This window comes from Coenobita brevimanus, chromosome 105 (genome assembly GCF_032717465.1).
Source record: "Coenobita brevimanus isolate Jiangsu-jjx chromosome 105, ASM3271746v2, whole genome shotgun sequence".
NCBI classification, from domain to species: Eukaryota; Metazoa; Arthropoda; class Malacostraca; order Decapoda; family Coenobitidae; genus Coenobita; species Coenobita brevimanus.
In genome coordinates, this window is record NC_137058.1 from 11,893,073 (window position 1) to 11,912,985 (window position 19,913).

At 40.7% G+C, this 19,913-nt stretch overlaps 1 protein-coding gene across 1 annotated transcript in view; it reads right to left on the reverse strand.

Annotated features, from left to right (window-relative positions):
- The window catches only part of LOC145416231 (uncharacterized), a 41,235-nt gene extending 21,978 nt beyond the window's left edge, over positions 1–19,257 (reverse strand). The window contains exon 1 of the mRNA XM_080285239.1: positions 17,601–19,257. Within this exon, the coding sequence (XP_080141365.1) occupies positions 17,601–19,257 (1,657 nt within the window). The remainder of the gene's footprint in view (positions 1–17,600) is intronic.
- Positions 19,258–19,913: the final 656 nt, after the last annotated feature.

Below are 19,913 nucleotides of genomic sequence, written 5' to 3' on the forward strand. Positions count from 1 at the left end.
TTGTGATACCAACTCTAACGTCTGGAAGTGAAGCTTGGACGTTGTTGGAAGGACACAAGTAAAGAGTGAGAGCAGTGGAAATGAGTTATTTGAGGGGAGCCTGTTGAGTCACATGGAGAGACAGGCTGACAAATGAGGATATAAAAGAGAGTTGTGGTGAGGATGTGGATGTGACAAGAAGTGTTAGGAGAAACACACTGAGGTGGTCTGGCCATGTGGAGAGGATGGAGAGTGAGAGACTGACGAGGAGAGTGTATGTTGAGTGAGATGGAGGGGGGGAGAGGGAGGAGGAGGCCGAGGATGAGATGGAGGGATGGAGTGGAGAGGTATATGAGAGGGGGGTGTGAGTTGGGAGCAGGGCAGTGAAATGGCGGGGGACAGGGCGACGTGGAGGCGATTTGTTTGTGACCACCCCGCACGGGATTGAGGCGTCTGGCAATAGATAGATAAATAGATTCATTATATTTTCTTTTCATGATTTTGTAGTTTCCAAGATATTCTATTACCTCTAATATTCTTGATAATTGAGAGCTTCCATCCTCATTGTTTAATCTTGTGTCTTGCACTAGCATGAATTAATCACACACACACACACACACACACACACACACACACACACACACACACACACACACACACACACACACACACTCCCTCCTGTTACCACTTCCCCACTCACTTCTCATACATCTTTCGCTCTCCCTCCCTTGATTTACTTTATCAATTTCCCACTCACTCTCCACTCTCCCTCCCTTCACCTACCATCCCCACTCCCACACGCACTTTCTCTCGGTCTACCTTACAGGCACCTCCACAACCACCACCACCATGCGGACAGCCATTCTCACTCTCTTTGTCGTGGGTCTTCTTGTCGGAGGATGTCAAACACTGAATCTCCTGGAATGCTTTGACCTTGACATTATTTCCCTGCTTGGTTAGTGGCTGTGTTTTGCTTGCAATCTGATTGTCACTCTCATTCGCTGGTTCTGGTAATAACACGCATATTCACTCACACGTATTATTTTATTGTATTTATTGATTCACTTACACATGTTATTCACAGAGGCATAAAACCTAACGCAGCTTAAAAAACGTTTCTACCATGATATACATACTCCCTCTGTCTTAATTAAATCCCACAGACACTCGCACTCGCTTCACCCCATGCAAGTTCACTCATACTCCAAGGGTACTCGATCTCACTCATGCACTCAATACCCACTTAAGGAGATCGGTTAAAGACAGCGACGGAGATTTCTGACTCAGGTTCTTCCTCATACACAGGCTTAGTATAATGAAGCTGCTTTTTTTCCACTATTATGTTATTAAAGGATGAGTCGAATCTTCCCAAACCTGTATTAGATAATACACTAAGATTTATATTCCTATGCTCTAAAGCAGCGTTTCTCAACCTTTTTACCCTTGCGGAAACCTTGAAATAATTTTCATGTCTCAGGGAACCTTTACATTCGAAGTACTATATATCACTATTAATATCTTTCTTTCTCTTGTACAAACTTAAGTTCTTAAGGAGAACATAATATATTTTTTCTGATAACTGGTTTAAGCAAAAAATAACTTACGTCTATCTGAAGTTTACTGACAATGTAATCAAATAATAAATAAAAATAAATAAATAACAAATCAAACTGCTTGTTCGAGACCTCATAAGGAAGTTTTCTTTCACACACAAAAATAAACATAAATGACCAATGTTATATATAACACATATAAACAGAACGAAAACAGATAATAACTTCAATTACTACAACAATAACTTGATCAATAAAACTTAAACAAATATAACTGTGGCAAATTAAGGCAAAAAGGAGACCTAACCTTGGAAGAGAGAGAGAGAGAGAGATACACAAACTTCCCATAAACTAACAAAATCATAAACATACTTGAAGTGTTAAAATTCAAGTAAAATCCCTAAATGATGGGTAACATTTACTAAATAACGTGGATGAATGAGGGACTGTACCAGCACGCCTGGAAGTACATTCGGGACTGATGGAGACCGTGCATGTGTCCTGTACTCGAGTGTGTCACTTGAAGTTACACGTGTAGAGTAACATTACAAATATGAAATTAAACACAAAAATTACCCAGAAAAGCATTTACATATGATTAGCCTTTTTATCATTCTTTCTCTGGGAACCCCTAGCGACCTCTTGCGGAACCATAGGGTTCTGGGGAACCCCGATTGAGAAACGCTGCTCTAAAGTCTAAACCAATCGCACAGCCAAAGGCATATAAAGAAGAGCCTTTCTTCCTCTCTTTCTGCCTCCCCGTTCCTTTCCCTTTTTCTTCGTCCTTCCCGTTCTTCCTCTGCCTCCTTCTTCCCCTGCCCCATTACTAACATTCTCCTAAACCCTCCACAGCCGAAGCAATAGGTGGAGAGAATTCTCTGCCTCCAGCTGTCTACCAATTCCTCTCCCTTTTTCTCCGTCCGTTCTGTTTCCTCCGCTGCCTCCCTCTTTCCTTCTCCTCTTGCGGATGCCTTCCCCGCCTCACTCTTTTCTCCCCGCCTCTAATTGCCCCATTCTCCGAACCCTCTACAGTCAAGCTACCGTATGTAATGGTCGCTCCTATCTTGCCTGTTCAACGTGGTAAGATGCCTCTCGGAGCATCCGATACTCAACGGAACCCTAAACCTTGACCTGCTGGACATCTGAACGAATCTTTTGCCTGACTTCGCCCAAGTATTGGGATTGGATTTTAATGTGGATGTTCTCGCTGATATTAACGGTAACGTCACTCTGTTTTATGCTACTTTTCATAATGTCAGTGTTTATTATCATAATGTCACTCTGATTTACACTTATTTTCATTATGTCACTCTTTGTCTAGCTGATTTTCATATTGGCACTCATTTTATGCTGATTTTCATATTGTCACTGTTTTACGCAGGCTTTCATACCGCAGCTTTATGTTATATGATTGCTTCCCATTCTCTAGCTTTATGTTATGTGATTCTGTTTTACTCTCATTATCATACCGTAGCTTTATAATTATGTGATTCTGTTATACATAGGCTCTCATAACTTTGCTTTACTTTATGCGATTCTGTTTTACTATGTCTCTCATATCCCTGTTTTATGTTAAGCGATTGTGTTTTATTCTGGCTCCCATCATCATCATCATCAGCATATCATCAGCCGTTTCGCTGTCCACTGCAGGACCGGCCTATCCCGACCGAAGTGGGGACGATACAGCCTATGTGTCTTTACCAAGTGGCTTAGGCTGTCTGGCAGAGATTGTATATAGGATGAGAATTGCTTGTAAGTGTGATTGTAGTGTTGGAGTGGCTTTGAATGTGCGTGTAGTCTCTGAACAAAGTGTAATCGGCCTGCACAAGCCGACTAGGTGCAAACATACATTATAGTATGCGACACTGGTTCAATCACAGCACCCCTTATGTCTGCCAAAGCAGTAGGCTACATGGTTGAAAGAACGCTCCCAAAGTTTATTGCCCTGGCGGGGCACGAGCCCTCGTTCTCCAGTGTATGAAAACGCACACTTTACCACCGTACCACAGAGGCTCCTGGCTCCCATACCTTAGGTTTATTTTATGTGATTCTGTTATACTCTGGTTCCAATACCATAGCTTTGTTACTTTGGTGGACGTAATATGACTTTATTCTATTCTCACGACATTCCAGGTTGGTCGTGCCGGAAAGCAGGAGAAAGCAGCCTGTCACTCTCATTATGTTTCTCAGCTGTCGTATTTAATGGTCTAAGTAAAGCAATCGTTAAATTATTCACACTCATGCTCTCCTTATTCACAGTTTACCCCAGCTGCTTCACTTCTTGTCTTTATAGATTACTGGCAGAGTCATTCTCCCCTAGGCCACTTCATTCCAATTTGCTATATATACACAGTTCTCACACGCCTGCATGGTCAAACCTCAGAGTTGAAAATCTGTTTCAACACTCTCCTTCCACCATCTTCTAGACCTCATCATTTCCCTCACTCAGTCCGCTTCAGATCAGTATACTTTCATCAATCTCCCACCACACTTTCTCTTTATTAGCTATTGCCCTGATTTGCCCTTTCCATTGCACTACACTTACCTTCACGGATTCTAGGTCTTTAATGCTCTTTCAATGTCCTATCTCACTCTGCTACGTCATCTGACTCTACATACATACCTGGAGCACATCCTCACCGGAGCTTCCACCCTTTTTCGGTCCCTAATATTCAAAGATTGCTCCGTGCACCCATGCAGAACTGTCAGGATCACATTACTTTCCTACCCTGACCCCTTGTTCCACATGCTTCACAGTACCCTAATATGCCTCTTCTATCTTATGACTTATTTTAGTTCCCTTAGTTCCATCTGCTTCTTTGGCGACCTTTAATTACCTAAAATGCTTCATTACTTCATTTCTTTCCCAATCAAGCTTACATAGCGTTCTTCTCGAACTGTCTATTACACCTCATCACGTCGGCTTTTCTTGTATTCACCAAATTTCTTCTCTTTAACCCGCCCCATCCCGACCACTTTTTCACCACTGACTCCCCCCAATCCCGACCATTTTTGGAAACAATTTTTTTGGGCTCAAAGCTCCGCTTTTGGTGAGAAACATCGAAAATTCATAGAGAAATCGATCACCTGAGGTTTAAAATACTCAATACAGGTAGGAGTACCTCCTTACCTTACTGGGTTTTCTAACAGGCTGGCACCAAAGAAAACGAGTTCTATGGGAGGATAACTATTTCACACCACTCATAAACGGTATTTATTTATTAACTTGGTACGAATTTATATATAGTACGAGAGTATATTGGTTTTCAAGCAGTAATATAGGCATTATAAGCATTGTTTCACCCACTAACTCATCACCATACCTGATCTTTTTTGCCACATTACCTGATCATCATTTCTGACTGTTTCTTCCTCTAATGCTATGTAAAGTTTGTCCTCCACATTGTCATTGATTGGGGAATCACTCTGGCCCTGAATTTTGTACCGTGGCATGACATGGCTTTACTGGCCAGGTCACTGATAACAGGTGAATTGCTGAGACAATGGTGTGCAGGGGGGAGGAGGAGGTCATGCTGGGTAAGGCATTGTCCCTGCGTGGCATCTTGTAGAGGAAGGTGTCACGTGTATACATACCAAAAATCACTCGCTAAAATTGAAAATTGTGCAAATTAGGGACCTTGCAATTGATTCGTGTTTATGTACATCGACAGCATTGGCAGTGACAAAACGTGTGGACGTTAAAGAACGTCGACGGGACGCTGTGGGTTAAGACTCTCTCTCTCTCTCTCTCTCTCTCTCTCTCTCTCTCTCTCACACACACACACTCACACACTTTATTCTGGCAAACTGGATTCTTGAAGTCTTTCAGTGTGTTGAATCTGTTTAATCTTTTGGCTACTATGTTTTTACTTATGGTATGGTGAATATAAATTTTCGGGCTCATTTGTTTTAATTTGTGATATGTAGAGTTAAAATAATTATAAGATGATGACGACAACGAAAATATTACACTGATTCCTAAAAGACTAGTGAGAGAATGATATAATTCTCTCCGAGTCACACCCCCCTCCAACTCTCCCTCTCACTCATCTCCTGCCTTGACCTGCCCTGCCCTGAATCCCCTAAAATATTCTGCCCTGCCCTGCCTTCCTCAACACTACCCTGCCATACCCTGCTTTCCCCTACAATATCCTGCCCTGCCCTTCCTTCCTTTAAACTACCACGCCCTGTCTTGCCTCTCTCTACAATACCCTGTCCTGCTTTCCTATGTATTACCCTCCCCTGCACTCCTATACGTTACCCTGTCCTGCCTTCCTATACACTACCCTGTCCTGCCTTCCTATACATTGCCCTGCCCTGCCCTCCTATACGTTACCCTTCCCTGCCTACCTATACATTACCCTGCCCTGCTTTCCTATACATTACCCTGCCTTGCCTACCTTTACATTACCCTGCCCTGCTTTCCTATTACATTACCCTGCGATGCCTTCCTATACATTACCCTGCCCTATACCCTCTACATAACCCTGCCCTACAATCCTCTTCATTACGCTGCCCTGTACTGAGATTCCCTGCGTCCTTTTAAACATCAGGCAGCTTCTCTAATCCCTTGACCTAATCAACCCTCTCCCCTTCCTCTATCACAGTCGACACAACAAGTCCTAATCAACCCTCTCCCCTTCCTCTATCACAGTCGACACAACAAGTCCTAATCAACCCTCTCCCCTTCCTCTATCACAGTCGACACAACAAGTCCTAATCAACCCTCTCCCCTTCCTCTATCACAGTCGACACAACAAGTCTTAATCAACCCTCTCCCCTTCCTCTATCACAGTCGACACAACAAGTTCGCTTCCGCTACTTTTGGATGTCTTAGCAGAAGTCATTGTCGAAGTGGACATAAATTTAGCACTTCTGGAGATTCTCCTCTGTGTAGAGGATAAGCTTGGCAGTGTGAGTAAGATAGATAGATATATAACTAGAATGGCACTCAGTAGAGCGCATACCTCCGCCATCAAAATCCATGCAATATTCACTGAGAAAGTTACTAAAATGTCGAAAAACGTCCTATCTCGCAATGTTAAGGAAAGTGAAAAAAAAAAAAAAAATCCTGGATCCGCACCTTTATCCGGATCTGCACCAAAATTTAATGGAGTCTATTCTGGGCAAAGGCCCATTCATTCTTCTATCAAGTTTCGTGGAGATCTGTCCAGAAGTTTTTGTTAATCTTGCTCACAAACCAACCAACAAACAAACTAAAGGAGAGGGGTGAAAACATAACCTCCTTGGTGGAGGTTAAATTTAATGGGTAGAAGGAAGGATGGAGGGAGAGAGAGAGAGAGAGAGAGAGAGAGAGAGAGAGAGAGAGAGAGATTGTCTGGAAATTTTATTTTATTATAATAAAAATGTCTTATGATACGAATGACTCTTTTGTGGAAAATTTTCTTTAAGCGTTACACCGTAGTTGTTCTAAACTGAAAATAAGATCCATAACATCTATAGGTTTTCTCTGACCTGAAAAAAAGATCCATAACTCTCTCTCTCTCTCTCTCTCTCTCTCTCTCTCTCTCTCACGGCAAGAGAAGAATTTAGTGAGTGATCACTGTATAGTAACATTTAGTGATTGGTGGAGGCGTCCATCATCCACGCACTTAGTGTAGTAGTACTCCGTTTTTAGGGTAGCTCTATATTGAGTGGCAAGCCAAATGGTTTCCTGTGAACAAGGAAAGCATTTACAACGCTGGGTGGTAACTTTATATCCAACCAACACATGTACCCTGCGTGACAACAAGTGGGTTGGCGGAGGGTTAGTGCTCATCCCTGGAAAACAGCAAACTAAAAATACGAAGAAGCCTCCGACCAGGACCGACCAAAAGGTGATGACTGAGGACCGAACAAAGGACATGGTACGGATTGCAACATGGCATGTAAGGGATGCAAATGATAAGGTGAGAGAGAGAGAGAGAGAGAGAGAGAGAGAGAGAGAGAGAGAGAGAGAGGGAGAGACTGTCAGGTGTTTGAGGGTGCGAAAGTGGATGTATGTGGATTAACTGAAACTAAATGGTGAGGAGACAGTGTGAGAGAATGGGAGTTTGGATGGGATATATGCGCGGGAGTAGGCGAGAATGAGAGGGCAAAAGAAGGAGTGTATATTGTTGTGAGTAACAGATGGAAGGAGAATATAAGAGAGTATGGATAAATTAGCTCAAGGATTGTGTGGGTAAGACTATTTTGAATAACAGGAATTGCAGAAAACAATGAGTCATCAAAGTGAGGGGACAGCACAGATATGATAATGATTACTTGTGCACTGACCGATCCTGATCAATCAGATGGAAAGATAAATAGATATATAGATAGATAAAGACAGAAATTAGATAGATAATAATTTAGACAGAGAGACAGAGTAAACTGACAGACATAAAAAAGCAACTCACCATCCAGTAGTGTCATGAGAGTGGGAGTTACTACTGAATGTTGCCACATGGTGGTCATACATCCTGTCTATTCGCTACAACTTGAAAGTCAGCCAATAAGAGCTGGGGGTGCAGCTGCCTGAGTTCTCATTGTCTCACTATGCATCCACTGAACAGAAAAAGCATACTCTAACGAGTTAACCCTGATGGCAACCACTCCTTGCAAGACACGACTTTGACAGGTCAGATAAGCGAAAGTGACAGATTTTTTCTAAGGCTTTTCGGCCTTAATGACAGTGTCATTTTGAGGCTAGTTTCTCCACCAACCATTGGAGGAAGGCTAACTATAGCCTTATCCAGCATATAACAAAATCCGGATGGTATGGCACATAGGCAATGTTGAATATGCTCAGGAGGCCCTGTATATATATATATATATATATATATATATATATATATATATATATATCTATATATATATATATATATATATATATATATTTACACACACATGAGGTGCTACCCAAAAGTTCCAGTAATTTGAACAGTGGGAGCCAACTTTTTGCAGTTTTCCCTTTTGCTGCTAGGAGGAGTCAGCAGCACCCCTTTTGCATCAGTGTTGCCCCGGCCGTGTTTGTGAGTAGACGTGTTTTTGAGCTACACATACTATTGTAACATGGTGTGTAGGTGATTTGGCAGTTTTGCAATGGTGGACCAATGGCGCAGCAATGTCAAGTCGATGTTGATCGTTTTCTTCGATATCCAAGGGATTCTTCCCAAGGAATTCGTCCCACCCGGTCAGTCTGTCAGCAGAAAATTTTACTGTGAAGTTTTGCAGCGTTTGAGAGAGAACATCTGCCACAAATGTCCAAAACAGTGTAAGAACAAGGACTGGATCCTGCATCATGATAACGCCCCCGCCCACACATCAGTTGTTGTCTGGCAGCTCCTGGCTTCCACTAACATGGTCGTCATTCCCCACCCACCCTATTTGCCTGACCTTGCCCCCTGTGACTTTCTGTTGTTTCCCTAGCTGAAATTACGACTGAAAGGGCGTCGATTTGACTCGATTGAGGAGATCCAGACAGAACTGCAGGTGCTCAAGACCATCACGCCAGAAGCCCTCCAGGGATGCATGGACTCGTGGAAAAAACGCTGCGACCACTGTATACCTGCCCATGAGGACTACTTTGAAAGGAGACAGTGAGAACTAGGAGGTAAGGTAACTTATTTTCCTATAACATTCAAATTACTGGAACTTTTGGATAGCACCTCGTGTGTGTGTGTGTGTGTATATATATATATATATATATATATATATATATATATATATATATATATATATATATATATATATATATATATATATATATATATATATATATATATATATATATATATATATATATATTGTTACAAAGCCTATGATTTCATCATCCTTTGTAATATATATATATATATATATATATATATATATATATATATATATATATATATATATTGTTACAAAGACTATGATTTCATCATCCTTTGTATAATTCTAACGTACAGTTGCTGCATGTTTGATCACGATTCGCCTCGTGGCTTCCATAGTGACCAAGCTTCCGTGTTCTACCTCACTCCCCCCTTCTCCTCCCTTATAGTAGAGTAAGTCGTTCTTTCTGTTGTTCAGAGCAGGAGTGTCAACTCTTTGTCCCCTATGGCTTCATTTGCGCGTCCTTCTTACAAGTTGTATCAAGCTCTGCCGGCCCCAATATAATGAGCTCAGTCTCTGCATTAATTGCCACTTAGATCTACTTCTCATTTTGTTCACATCTCTGTCCTCCCCTGTACAGTTGTTATTATTTTTGTGAGTGCTCAGGAAGTCTCCAACTATCTAGCTGCTGTGTAATTTGAGTATAAGTGTTATTACATTTTTTCTTGTACTGTATAGCATAAGGTGTTAATTCGTAGGCCTGATAAGGTTTTTGTGATTCATGTGGAGTTTTTGATGTCAGCCATTATTAATAATATTTTGTATCTGTAATAATATATCTTGCATTAACTGAGCATTATCCGGTTTTCTCATTTTATCAGGGCTGACTTAGATAAATTTACTCTTGCTAATTTCATGTTAATAGAGGCTATTGCAGTTATCCATATATGTAACCTGTTTTGCCATTACATTATCCTTATGAGTCCTGAATGTTTAGTTGTTAGTTTGAGCATTAAACTTTAACTTGTAATTTTACCTAACTCTTTTGTTTTGAACCTGGAACTTTGCGGGACAGTAGTGATGTTAGTATTCTCACTTGAAGAGTTCATTATCTCTCTCTGTTCCGTAACATAAATTTGGCGACCTCTTATCAGGATATTCAGGGTATTATCATGAGGATATTGCTTGATATTTTGTGACTGTGATTTATTCATGATGTCTACTATTACTCCTCTTGATGAAGCCAAAGATTTTTTGTCAAATGTGCAAACAGTGTGTGATGTAGAAAACAGAACAAAATGAACTTAAGCTTGTTGCTCAACAATTGGGAATTGCTGTTCTCTCATCATTCTAAAGATCAAGTTGTTGACATGATTAATAAATGCTTGTTTAATGTAACTCCCCCAGATGAGCAAACGCAGATTGAAATACCTAAGTTACAGCTAGCCCTGCAGGAGGCTCGTGCTAAGGAGGCTGAGTTTCAGGCTCGTGCTAAGGAGGCTGAGTTTCAGGCTCATGCTAAGGAGGCTGAGGCTAAGGAGGCTGAGTCTCAGGCTCGTATTCAGGAGGCACAGGCACAGGCTCAGGCACAAATTGAACTACGATTCAGGCAGACCATGAGTATCGCATGAAACAAGGTGGAGCTGGATCATCTAGCTCTGATGATTTTGATGTGGCTAAAAATGTTAAACTTGTCCCTCCTTTTAATGAATCTGATTTAACAAAGTATTTTCAGTTGTTTGAGAGGGTAGCTACAGGTTTTAATTGGCCCAAAAAGTATTGGCCAGTACTCCTTCAAACTGTTCTCACCAGTAAAGCTCAAGTAACTTATGCATCTTTGCCTCAGGATCAATCTGAAAATTATGATGTAGTTAAGAGCTTGATTCTTAAGGCCTATGAGCTTGTTCCTGAAGCCTATAGAGTAAAATTTAGGACAACTTATAAGCAAGATAAGCAATCCCATGTAGAGTATGCAAAAATCAAAGAAGATATGTTAGAGCAGTGGTTAAATTCTAAGAATGTAAATTCTGATTTTGATAAATTTAAGCAGATGATTTTGCTGGAGGACTTCAAAAGGTGTATTAATAACGATGTAAGCCTATATCTTGATGAGAAAAGAAAAGATAATTTGTCTGATGCTGCAGTTTTAGCTGATGAATATGTTCTCACTCACAAGAGATATTCTAAAGAAAAAAGGAAAGCTGAGAGTAAGTACGTTGCCTCTACTCAGAGTACAGGTAACAGGAAAGAGAATAAAGATGATGTTTCTCAGGAAGTAAATACCAGCTCCACCTCTAGATTTCAGAAAAGTAAATGTACTTATTGTAGTAAGCTTGGTCATACTACGGAGAAATGTTTCAGGAGACAGCGTGATGTGAACAAAAAGGAGTCTTTAAATATTCAGTCAATTGGTCTAGTGTCCACCCTTGAGAGTTCCCAGAATTCTTTAATAGAGTTAACTGAACCTGCTTTGAGGGGTAAATTAAATTCTCATGATGAAGCTCCTCTTTTGAGCAGTAACATGGGTGACACTCTCAAGAGTTCATGTGCTAATTTCCTGTCTGATGGTTTTGTCAGTCCTCTGGACAGTAATGACAGATAATCAGTTAAAATATATCGTGATACAGGTGCTTGCCAATCCCTTATGCTGACCAGTGTTCTAGAGTCTAATGTTAATTCCTCTGATGAAACTGTAATCTTACAAGGTGTAGGGAATAATTACTTCTCTGTCCCTCTGTGCAGAGTGAATTTAGAGTCTGGTTTTGTTAATGGTTCCATTATGGTTGGGTTGGTTGAGACACTCCCAATGTCATGTGTAACTTTCTTACTTGGAAATGATATTGGTAGAAGTCAAGTGTGTCCAGCTCCTCAGTTGTCTAGTGAACCAGTGACTGCGATCCAGGATTGTGATGTCCCTGATGTGTTCTCTGCATGTGCTGTCACTAGGGTTAAGTCTAAAGTTACTGGTGACTTAGAGGATAATGATGATGATGATGTTATCCTAGCTGACACTTTTCTTGCTAATTTGGACCACTCACCAGATGAGGCAGTACCCCGTAGTGTTGATAATTTGTCTCGTCAAGAGTTGGTTGAGTTGCAGGTTGCTGACCCTGAGTTGAAAGGTCTAGCTAACTCTGCTTGCAGTGAGGAAGAGTCAGCTGGTGCTTCTACTTGTTATTATATAAATTCAGGAGTACTTATGAGAAAGTGGAGACCCCAAACAGCATCAGCCGACTGTGAATGGGAGGTTGTACATCAAGTTGTCATCCCTCGTGTTTGTAGGCAGGATATCATTAGAGTGGCTCATGATTCCAGTTTGGCAGGACACCTTGGAGTGAGGAAGACTGTGGCACGCATTTTGAAACACTTCTACTGGCCAGGTATCTTCAGAGATGTTTCCTGGTATTGTAAGTCTTGTCACCTCTAGCTCCCATTCCTGCTCTTGAGGCGCGATTCACCCGTGTGTTGGTGGATATTGTGGGCCCTCTTCCTAAGACTTCTTCAGGATTTTCTTGTGTTGACCCTGATTGATATGGCTACTCGTTATCCTGAAGCCATTCCACTTAGAAATATCTCAGCAAAGAACATGGTTAAGGAAATGCTAGGGTTCTTCACAAAGTTTGGTTTGCCCAAGGAGGTACAGTCAGACCGGGGAAGTAATTTCATGTCAAATGTTTTCAAGCAGTCTCTGAAAGAGTTGGGCATCACCCAGATCACGTCTTCAGCTTACCATCCCCAGACCCAAGGAGCGTTGGAGAGATATCATCAAACACTCAAATCGATGCTCAGGAAATACTTATTGGAACATCAGAAAGACTGGGATAAAGGTCTTCCATTCGTTGTATTTGCCGCAAGAGAATCTCCAAATGAATCACTGGGCTTCTCACCCTTTGAACTACTGTTTGGCCATGAAGTAAGAGGACCCCTTAAGCTACTCAAGGAATGCTGGCTGTCAGAGGAAGATGACGTCAACCTGCTGGAGTATGTGATGAAGTTCAAAGAACGGCTGTCCACTGCTTTACAGCTGGTGAGACAGAATTTAGGAGCTGCTCAGGAGAAGATGAAGACTTTGTATGATAAGAAGTCCAGGTTACGCCACTTTCAGCCAGGAGATCAGGTTTTGATTCTGCTACCAGTGCATGGGGAACCTCTTCAAGCCAAGTTTAGTGGTCCTTATTTCGTGGAGAAGAAACTCAGTGATGTCAACTATGTCATCGCCACACCAGATCGTAGAAAGAACAAGCAACTTTTTCACATCAACATGCTAAAGTTATATCACAGGCGGGACGAAAATAACCCAGTCTGCACTGTAGCTGTTCCACCCGAGTCTGCAAGTGAAGCTCTCCCATGCAGTTTGAGCCTGACTGATAGTTTGGGGAAGAATCCTAATATCATGAATGATCTCCAGACTCAGCTTTCTCATCTAGCTCCCGAAGAAAGGCAGGAGTTTTCGGCATTACTGCAGGAGTACCCGCAAGTGTTCCGTGCCACTCCAGGAAGAACCACTGTGTTGACGCATGACGTCGATGTTGGAGACGCAAAGCCAATTAAATTGCCTCCTTACCTTGTGAACCCAGTGAAAGTTCCTCTCATCGAGAAGGAGCTTGGCTACCTGTTGGACCACAAGATGATTGAGCCCTGTCAGAGCGAGTGGAGTTCTCCTGTCACTCTAGTCCCTAAGCCAGGTGGGTCACAGCGGCTTTGCATCGAGTACAGACGTGTTAATCAGATAACCAAAACAGACACTTACCCTCTCCCTCGTGTGGAAGATTGCATAGACAAGATTGGAAAGGCTAGGTACATAAGTAAGTTTGATTTGTTAAAGGGATACTGGCAAGTACCTATGACTGAACATACTAGGGAGATCTCATGTTTTGTAACACTATGAAAGACTTTTGCATGTTCTGTAATGCCATATGGTATGAAGAATGCACCAGCCACATTTCAGAAGCTCCTGAATGTTGTAACAGAGGGTTTGGCAGGGTGTGTTGTTTATATTGATGATGTATTAATCTTCAGTGACAACTGGAAAGATCACCTATGCCATGTCAGTAAATTTCTTGAGCGTTTGGTTCAGGCTAATCTTGTAGCTAATTTATCAAAGTGTGAGTTTGGTCAAGCTAAAGTTCAGTACATTGGGCACGTAATTGGTGATGGACACGTTGCACCACCAGCAGCTAAGGTTCAGGTTATAAGTGATCTTCCCAGACCTAAAAGTAGGAAAGAGCTACAAAGATTTTTGTGAATGGTAGGTTATTACAGGAGATTTGTTCTTAACTTTTCAATTCTTGTATCACCACTTACAGACCTATTGAAAAAGAGAGTTAAATTTGTCTGGACCGATAACTGTGAATTCTCTTTCAGTAAACTTAAAGCTATCCTATTAAGTCAGCCAGTGCTCGCTACTCCAAATTTTGCTAAGCCTTTTAAGATGGCTGTTGATGCAAGTGATACAGGAGCTGGGGCTGTTTTGCTGCAAGAGGATGATCAGGGTATTGAACACCCTGTATCTTATTACAGTAAGAAGTTCACTCCACCTCAAAAGAACTACTCACCTATTGAGAAAGAGCTTTTGGCCTTGATTTTGGGTTTACAGCATTTTTCATTTTACTTGTGTTCTGGTTTTGACCCCATAGTCATTTATACCGATCATTACCCACTGAAATTCCTTAGTAAGTTTAAAGATAAAAATCAGAGATTGACAAGATGGAGTCTACTTCTTCAGGAGTATTCATTAGACATACAACATGTCAAGGGGAAAGAAAATGTTATTGCAGATTGCTTATCTAGACTTTAGACAGATTGTTTTAGAGCAATAAGAAATTTCCTTTGTAAATTTCTTTATTTTTTGTGGGGAGGAGTTACATAGCCTATGATATCATCTTCCTTTGTATAATTCTAACGTACAGTATGCTGCATGTTTGATCACGATTCGCCTCGTGGCTTCCATAATGACCAAGCTTCTGTGTTCTACCTCACTCCCCCCTTCTCCTCCCTTATAGTAGAGTAAGTCGTTCTTTCTGTTGTTCAGAGCAGGAGTGTCAACTCTTTGTCCCCTATGGCTTCATTTGCGCGTCCTTCTTACAAGTTGTATCAAGCTCTGCTGGCCCCTATATAATGAGCTCAGTCTCTGCATTAATTGCCACTTAGATCTACTCTTCATTTTGTTCACATCTCTGTCCTCCCCTGTACAGTTGTTATTATTTTTGTGAGTGCTCAGGAAGTCTCCAACCATCTAGCTGCTGTGTAATTTGAGTATAAGTGTTATTACATTTTTTCTTGTACTGTATAGCATAAGGTGTTAATTCGTAGGCCTGATAAGGTTTTTGTGATTCATGTGGAGTTTTTGATGTCAGCCATTATTAATAATATTTTGTATCTGTAATAATATATCTTGCATTAACTGAGCATTATCCGGTTTTCTCATTTTATCAGAGCTGACTTAGATAAATTTACTCTTGCTAATTTCATGTTAATAGAGGCTATTGCAATTATCCATATATGTAACCTGTTTTGCCATTACATTATCCTTATGAGTCCTGAATGTTTAGTTGTTAGTTTGAGCATTAAACTTTAACTTGTAATTTTACCTAACTCTTTTGTTTTGAACCTGGACCTTTACGGGACAGTAGTGATGTTAGTATTCTCACTTGAAGAGTTCATTATCTCTCTCTGTTCCGTAACTATATATATATATATATATATATATATATATATATATATATATATATATATATATATATATATACCAGCAGGGGTGCCCAGCTATGCCCAGGCCAAAAAGGCGAACACTCTAATTCAATTTGTTCTAATTCAGTCGTTCTTTCTACTCCAGAAAGACCATGTACTTCTTATAATTTTATAGATGGATTATAAGAGGTCCAGGAACTTTCTATTTCAGATTTGCTGACTAACTTTCAATATTTCTGTGCACTTGTTTACTATTACAGGTGACCTTAAATGACGTCTGCCTGATGACCTCAAATGACCTCGGAGGTCACCCTCACACAGCCTATTTCTGGACTGAAGGTTATGTCTCCATGCCATATGTTGAGTTGCTGGGTCCAGTCGTTCAAATGTGTATTACCAGTGACCTCAAATGACCTGGGAGGTCAGCCTCACATAGCCAATCTCCAAACTGGAGGTCATGCAAGTCTCCATGCCAAAAATTGGGTTGCAGGGGTACCCGGCGTTGCCCGGGCCAAAAAGGCAAACACTCTACCCGTGACCTCAAATGACCCAGATATGAATTTTGACCCCCCTAAAACCATCATTGGGTCACCCTGATTCAGAATATATATGGGTCTGGGGGTCTCTGGCCCTTGGTTTGGGTGTGACTGAAGGACAATGAAACAAACAACCAATGCAGCTCTTATACTCGCGTATATATATATATATATATATATATATATATATATATATATATATATATATATATATATATATATATATATATATATATATATATATATATATATATATATATATATCATCATCATTAGCTGTTTGAGTGTCCATATATATATATTCATTCATTCATTCATTCGGCTCCCAGGTAGGCATTTAGCCTGTCAGGTGGATCAGCCGTCTCCAGTTGGTTCTCTCAAAGGCCTCTTGATTTCTCAATGCTTCGATGTTATCGTCTGTCCAACTGTTCCTCCACACCATCTCTCCATCTTTTCCAAGGTCTTCCGACTGATCTTCTGCCATCAGGTCTCCAATTCCATCTCTCCTTCACTATTCTTGACTCGTCCATCCTCTCAACATGTCCTAGCCATCTCAGTTGTGAATTTTCGATTACTTTTCTCACCGATGTTACTCCAACCATTTCTCTTATTGTTTCATTCCTGATTCTGTCTCTCCTTGTTTTGTCCACTATTGCTCTCAGTGGTCTCATTTCTGCTGCTTGAACTCTGCTCCAGTCTCGGGTTGTCAGAGTCCAGCTCTCAGATGCGTATGTGAGTATAGGTGTTAAAATAGACTGGAATATAGTTCTCTTTGCCTCCAGTGGTACATATCTGTCTTTGAGTATTAGATATAGAGAGCATACACATCTGCTATATTTAGTTATCCTTTCGGTGATCTCTCTCTTATTCTTATCTCCCTCCTTCTTAAAAATACACCCCAGATATTTTACAAGTTCTACTTCTTTGACCTGATCGCCCCCAACTACTATATCATCCGCGTCATCATTTTGCTTTTTCACAGTGAGTATTTCTGTTTTGTTTATGTTTATTGTTACTCCTGCTTCTTCAAAACATTCCCTCCAGCACTCCAAAGCTCTTGTTAGTTGTGGCCGGCTATTACTCCAACATGCGATGTCGTCTGCGTAGGCCAATATATCCCATTGCTCTTCATTTCCAAACCTTTCCTTGAATCTTTTAATTATCATGTCCATATAAGCAATAAACAGTAATGGGGATAGTACACTTCCTTGTTTCACCCCAGTTTCCACTTCAAACCAAGTATCTTTTTCATACCCCGTTCGAACCTTACATTGATGAGGGTCATATGTACTCTTAATGGCCCTCTTCAATCTCCCAGTGATTCCATATTCCTCTACAAGACACCTCCAAAGCTTTTTCCTAGGAATTGAGTCAAAAGCCTTTGACAGGTCAATAAAGGCAACATATAGGTCCTTGTTATACTCCCAGCATTTTTCCATCACCATTCTGAGTACAAATACCGGGTCAGACGTGCTTCTGTCCTTCCTGTACCCAAACTGCTCTTCTCCTAGTCTGTCTTCAGTTATAGATCTTGCTCTTTTCTCTATAATTCTTTCGTAGAGTTTAGCTATGTGGTTTATAAGCGATATGCCTCTGTAATTATTACACAGTCCCGAATCACCCTTTCCTTTAAATATGGGCACTATGATGGTTTTGCCCCAATCCGGTGGAATTTTTCCATTTACCCATGCTTCATTGACCACTCTTAACACTGTTTCTTTTAGTCGATTACTTCCATTCTTGATCAATTCAATAGGTATTCCATCGCTGCCTGGTGATTTATCGTTCTTCATCTTTATCAAAGAGTCCTCGAGTTCTCTCATTGTTATTAAGTCATCAATTTCGTCCTGTGCTTCATACTCTGCACCCAATCCATCTCTGTACTCCTCAAGATCTACTGTCTCTCTGTTTAGTAGTCCCTTAAAGTAGTTTTGCCATCGTTCATTGATTTTATCCTCGTCTGTGATTATATTACCATCGTCATCTTTCAAGTTGTAGATCATTGTTTTGTCTTTACGGTATGATTTTGCCAGTCCAAATATTTTCTTTTTATTTCCTCTGACATCTTCCTCTAAAGCTTCTCCTAAGTCTTTCCAAACATTTCTTTTTGCTTGTCTCTTTATGTTCTCAGCTTCATTTCTTGCCTCTATATACTCAAGTCTTGTCTCTGGGCTTTTATGTTTCAGCCACTTCCTCAATTTCTTCACTTTATTCTTCACTGCCAACTTAACTTCTTCCGTCCACCACGGTGTATGTCGTTTTCTGCTTCCTCCTACCATTTTTACTCCTAACTCTTCTTCTGCAATTCTTCTTATAATGTTTTCTAATTCGACCCAAGTTTGGATCTCGTCATCCCTATTTTCAAGTTGTTCATCAATTTTGTTCATATAAGTTTCCCTTGTCACTTCATTTCTAAGTGGTTCAACATTTATCATCTTTCTCTTCTGTTTTTGTTTCACTTTACTCCTGTTTATAGTTAGGTCCCCGACAAGTAATCTATGGTCAGAATTTAAAGAGTCTCCAGGAAGAACTTTAACATTGCGAAATATCCGTTTATCTGATGTTATAAAGTAGTCTATGATGGATTTTTGGTCAAATTGTCCAGTTACCGTATTCCACCTATATCGTGTGAATTGATGCTCTTCTTTGTGTTCAAAGTAGCCATTCATGATTTTGAGATTATTTCTAACACACAAGTCGATCAGATTTTCGCCTTCAGTATTCCTGGTTTCTTCACCAAATGGACCGATAATATTTTCTATTCCTTCTCTCTCTTTTCCCACTCGGGCGTTGAAGTCTCCCATAAGTATTGTTGTATGATTTGGTCTGAGGTCACAGTTATCTTCAAGAAGTTCCATATATTCCCGTTTTTCATCTTCGGAGTGTCCTTGTTGTGGGGCATAGACCTGGTATATGATATGTTTCATATTTTTTATATTCAAGGTACAGTACATTAACCTTTCATTTACAAGTTTGACTTCTTGTACATGTGGTGATAGAGCTGGTCCTACTATCATAGCTATGCCATGATTCCTTCTTCCTTCTTCCACACCACTATACATTAATACAAATCCTCCTCCCAGATCTTTTCCCTTTTCTTTTCCATGATGTCTTGTCTCTGCTAAACCTATCAGGTCTATTTTTCGTTCTTTCATTAGTTCGATTAGTTCTTCTTCTTTGTCTGTGTAAGTACATACATTAAGTGTGGCAATTCTAATTTTTGTTTGAGTATTCCGGTTCATGTCCCTTAAACGTTTCCAAGGTCGACATTGATCGGTCCGTCCAGATTCCGAGGCTGATCCATGAGTTTCACAAGCATATTTGTTGTAACTGTCGGCTAGCTAGGCCTGTCACAGTCCACCGCTGTCGATAGCGTTACCCAGGGGGCACCTAGGTCAGATGACCTGGAGGTGACAGTCGGAATTTACCCCCACCATATATATATATATATATATATATATATATATATATATATATATATATATCATCAGCCGTTTGAATGTCCACTGCAGGACTGGCCTATCTTGACCGAAGTGGGGACGATAAAGCCTATGTATCTCTACCGAGTGGCTTAGGCTGTCTG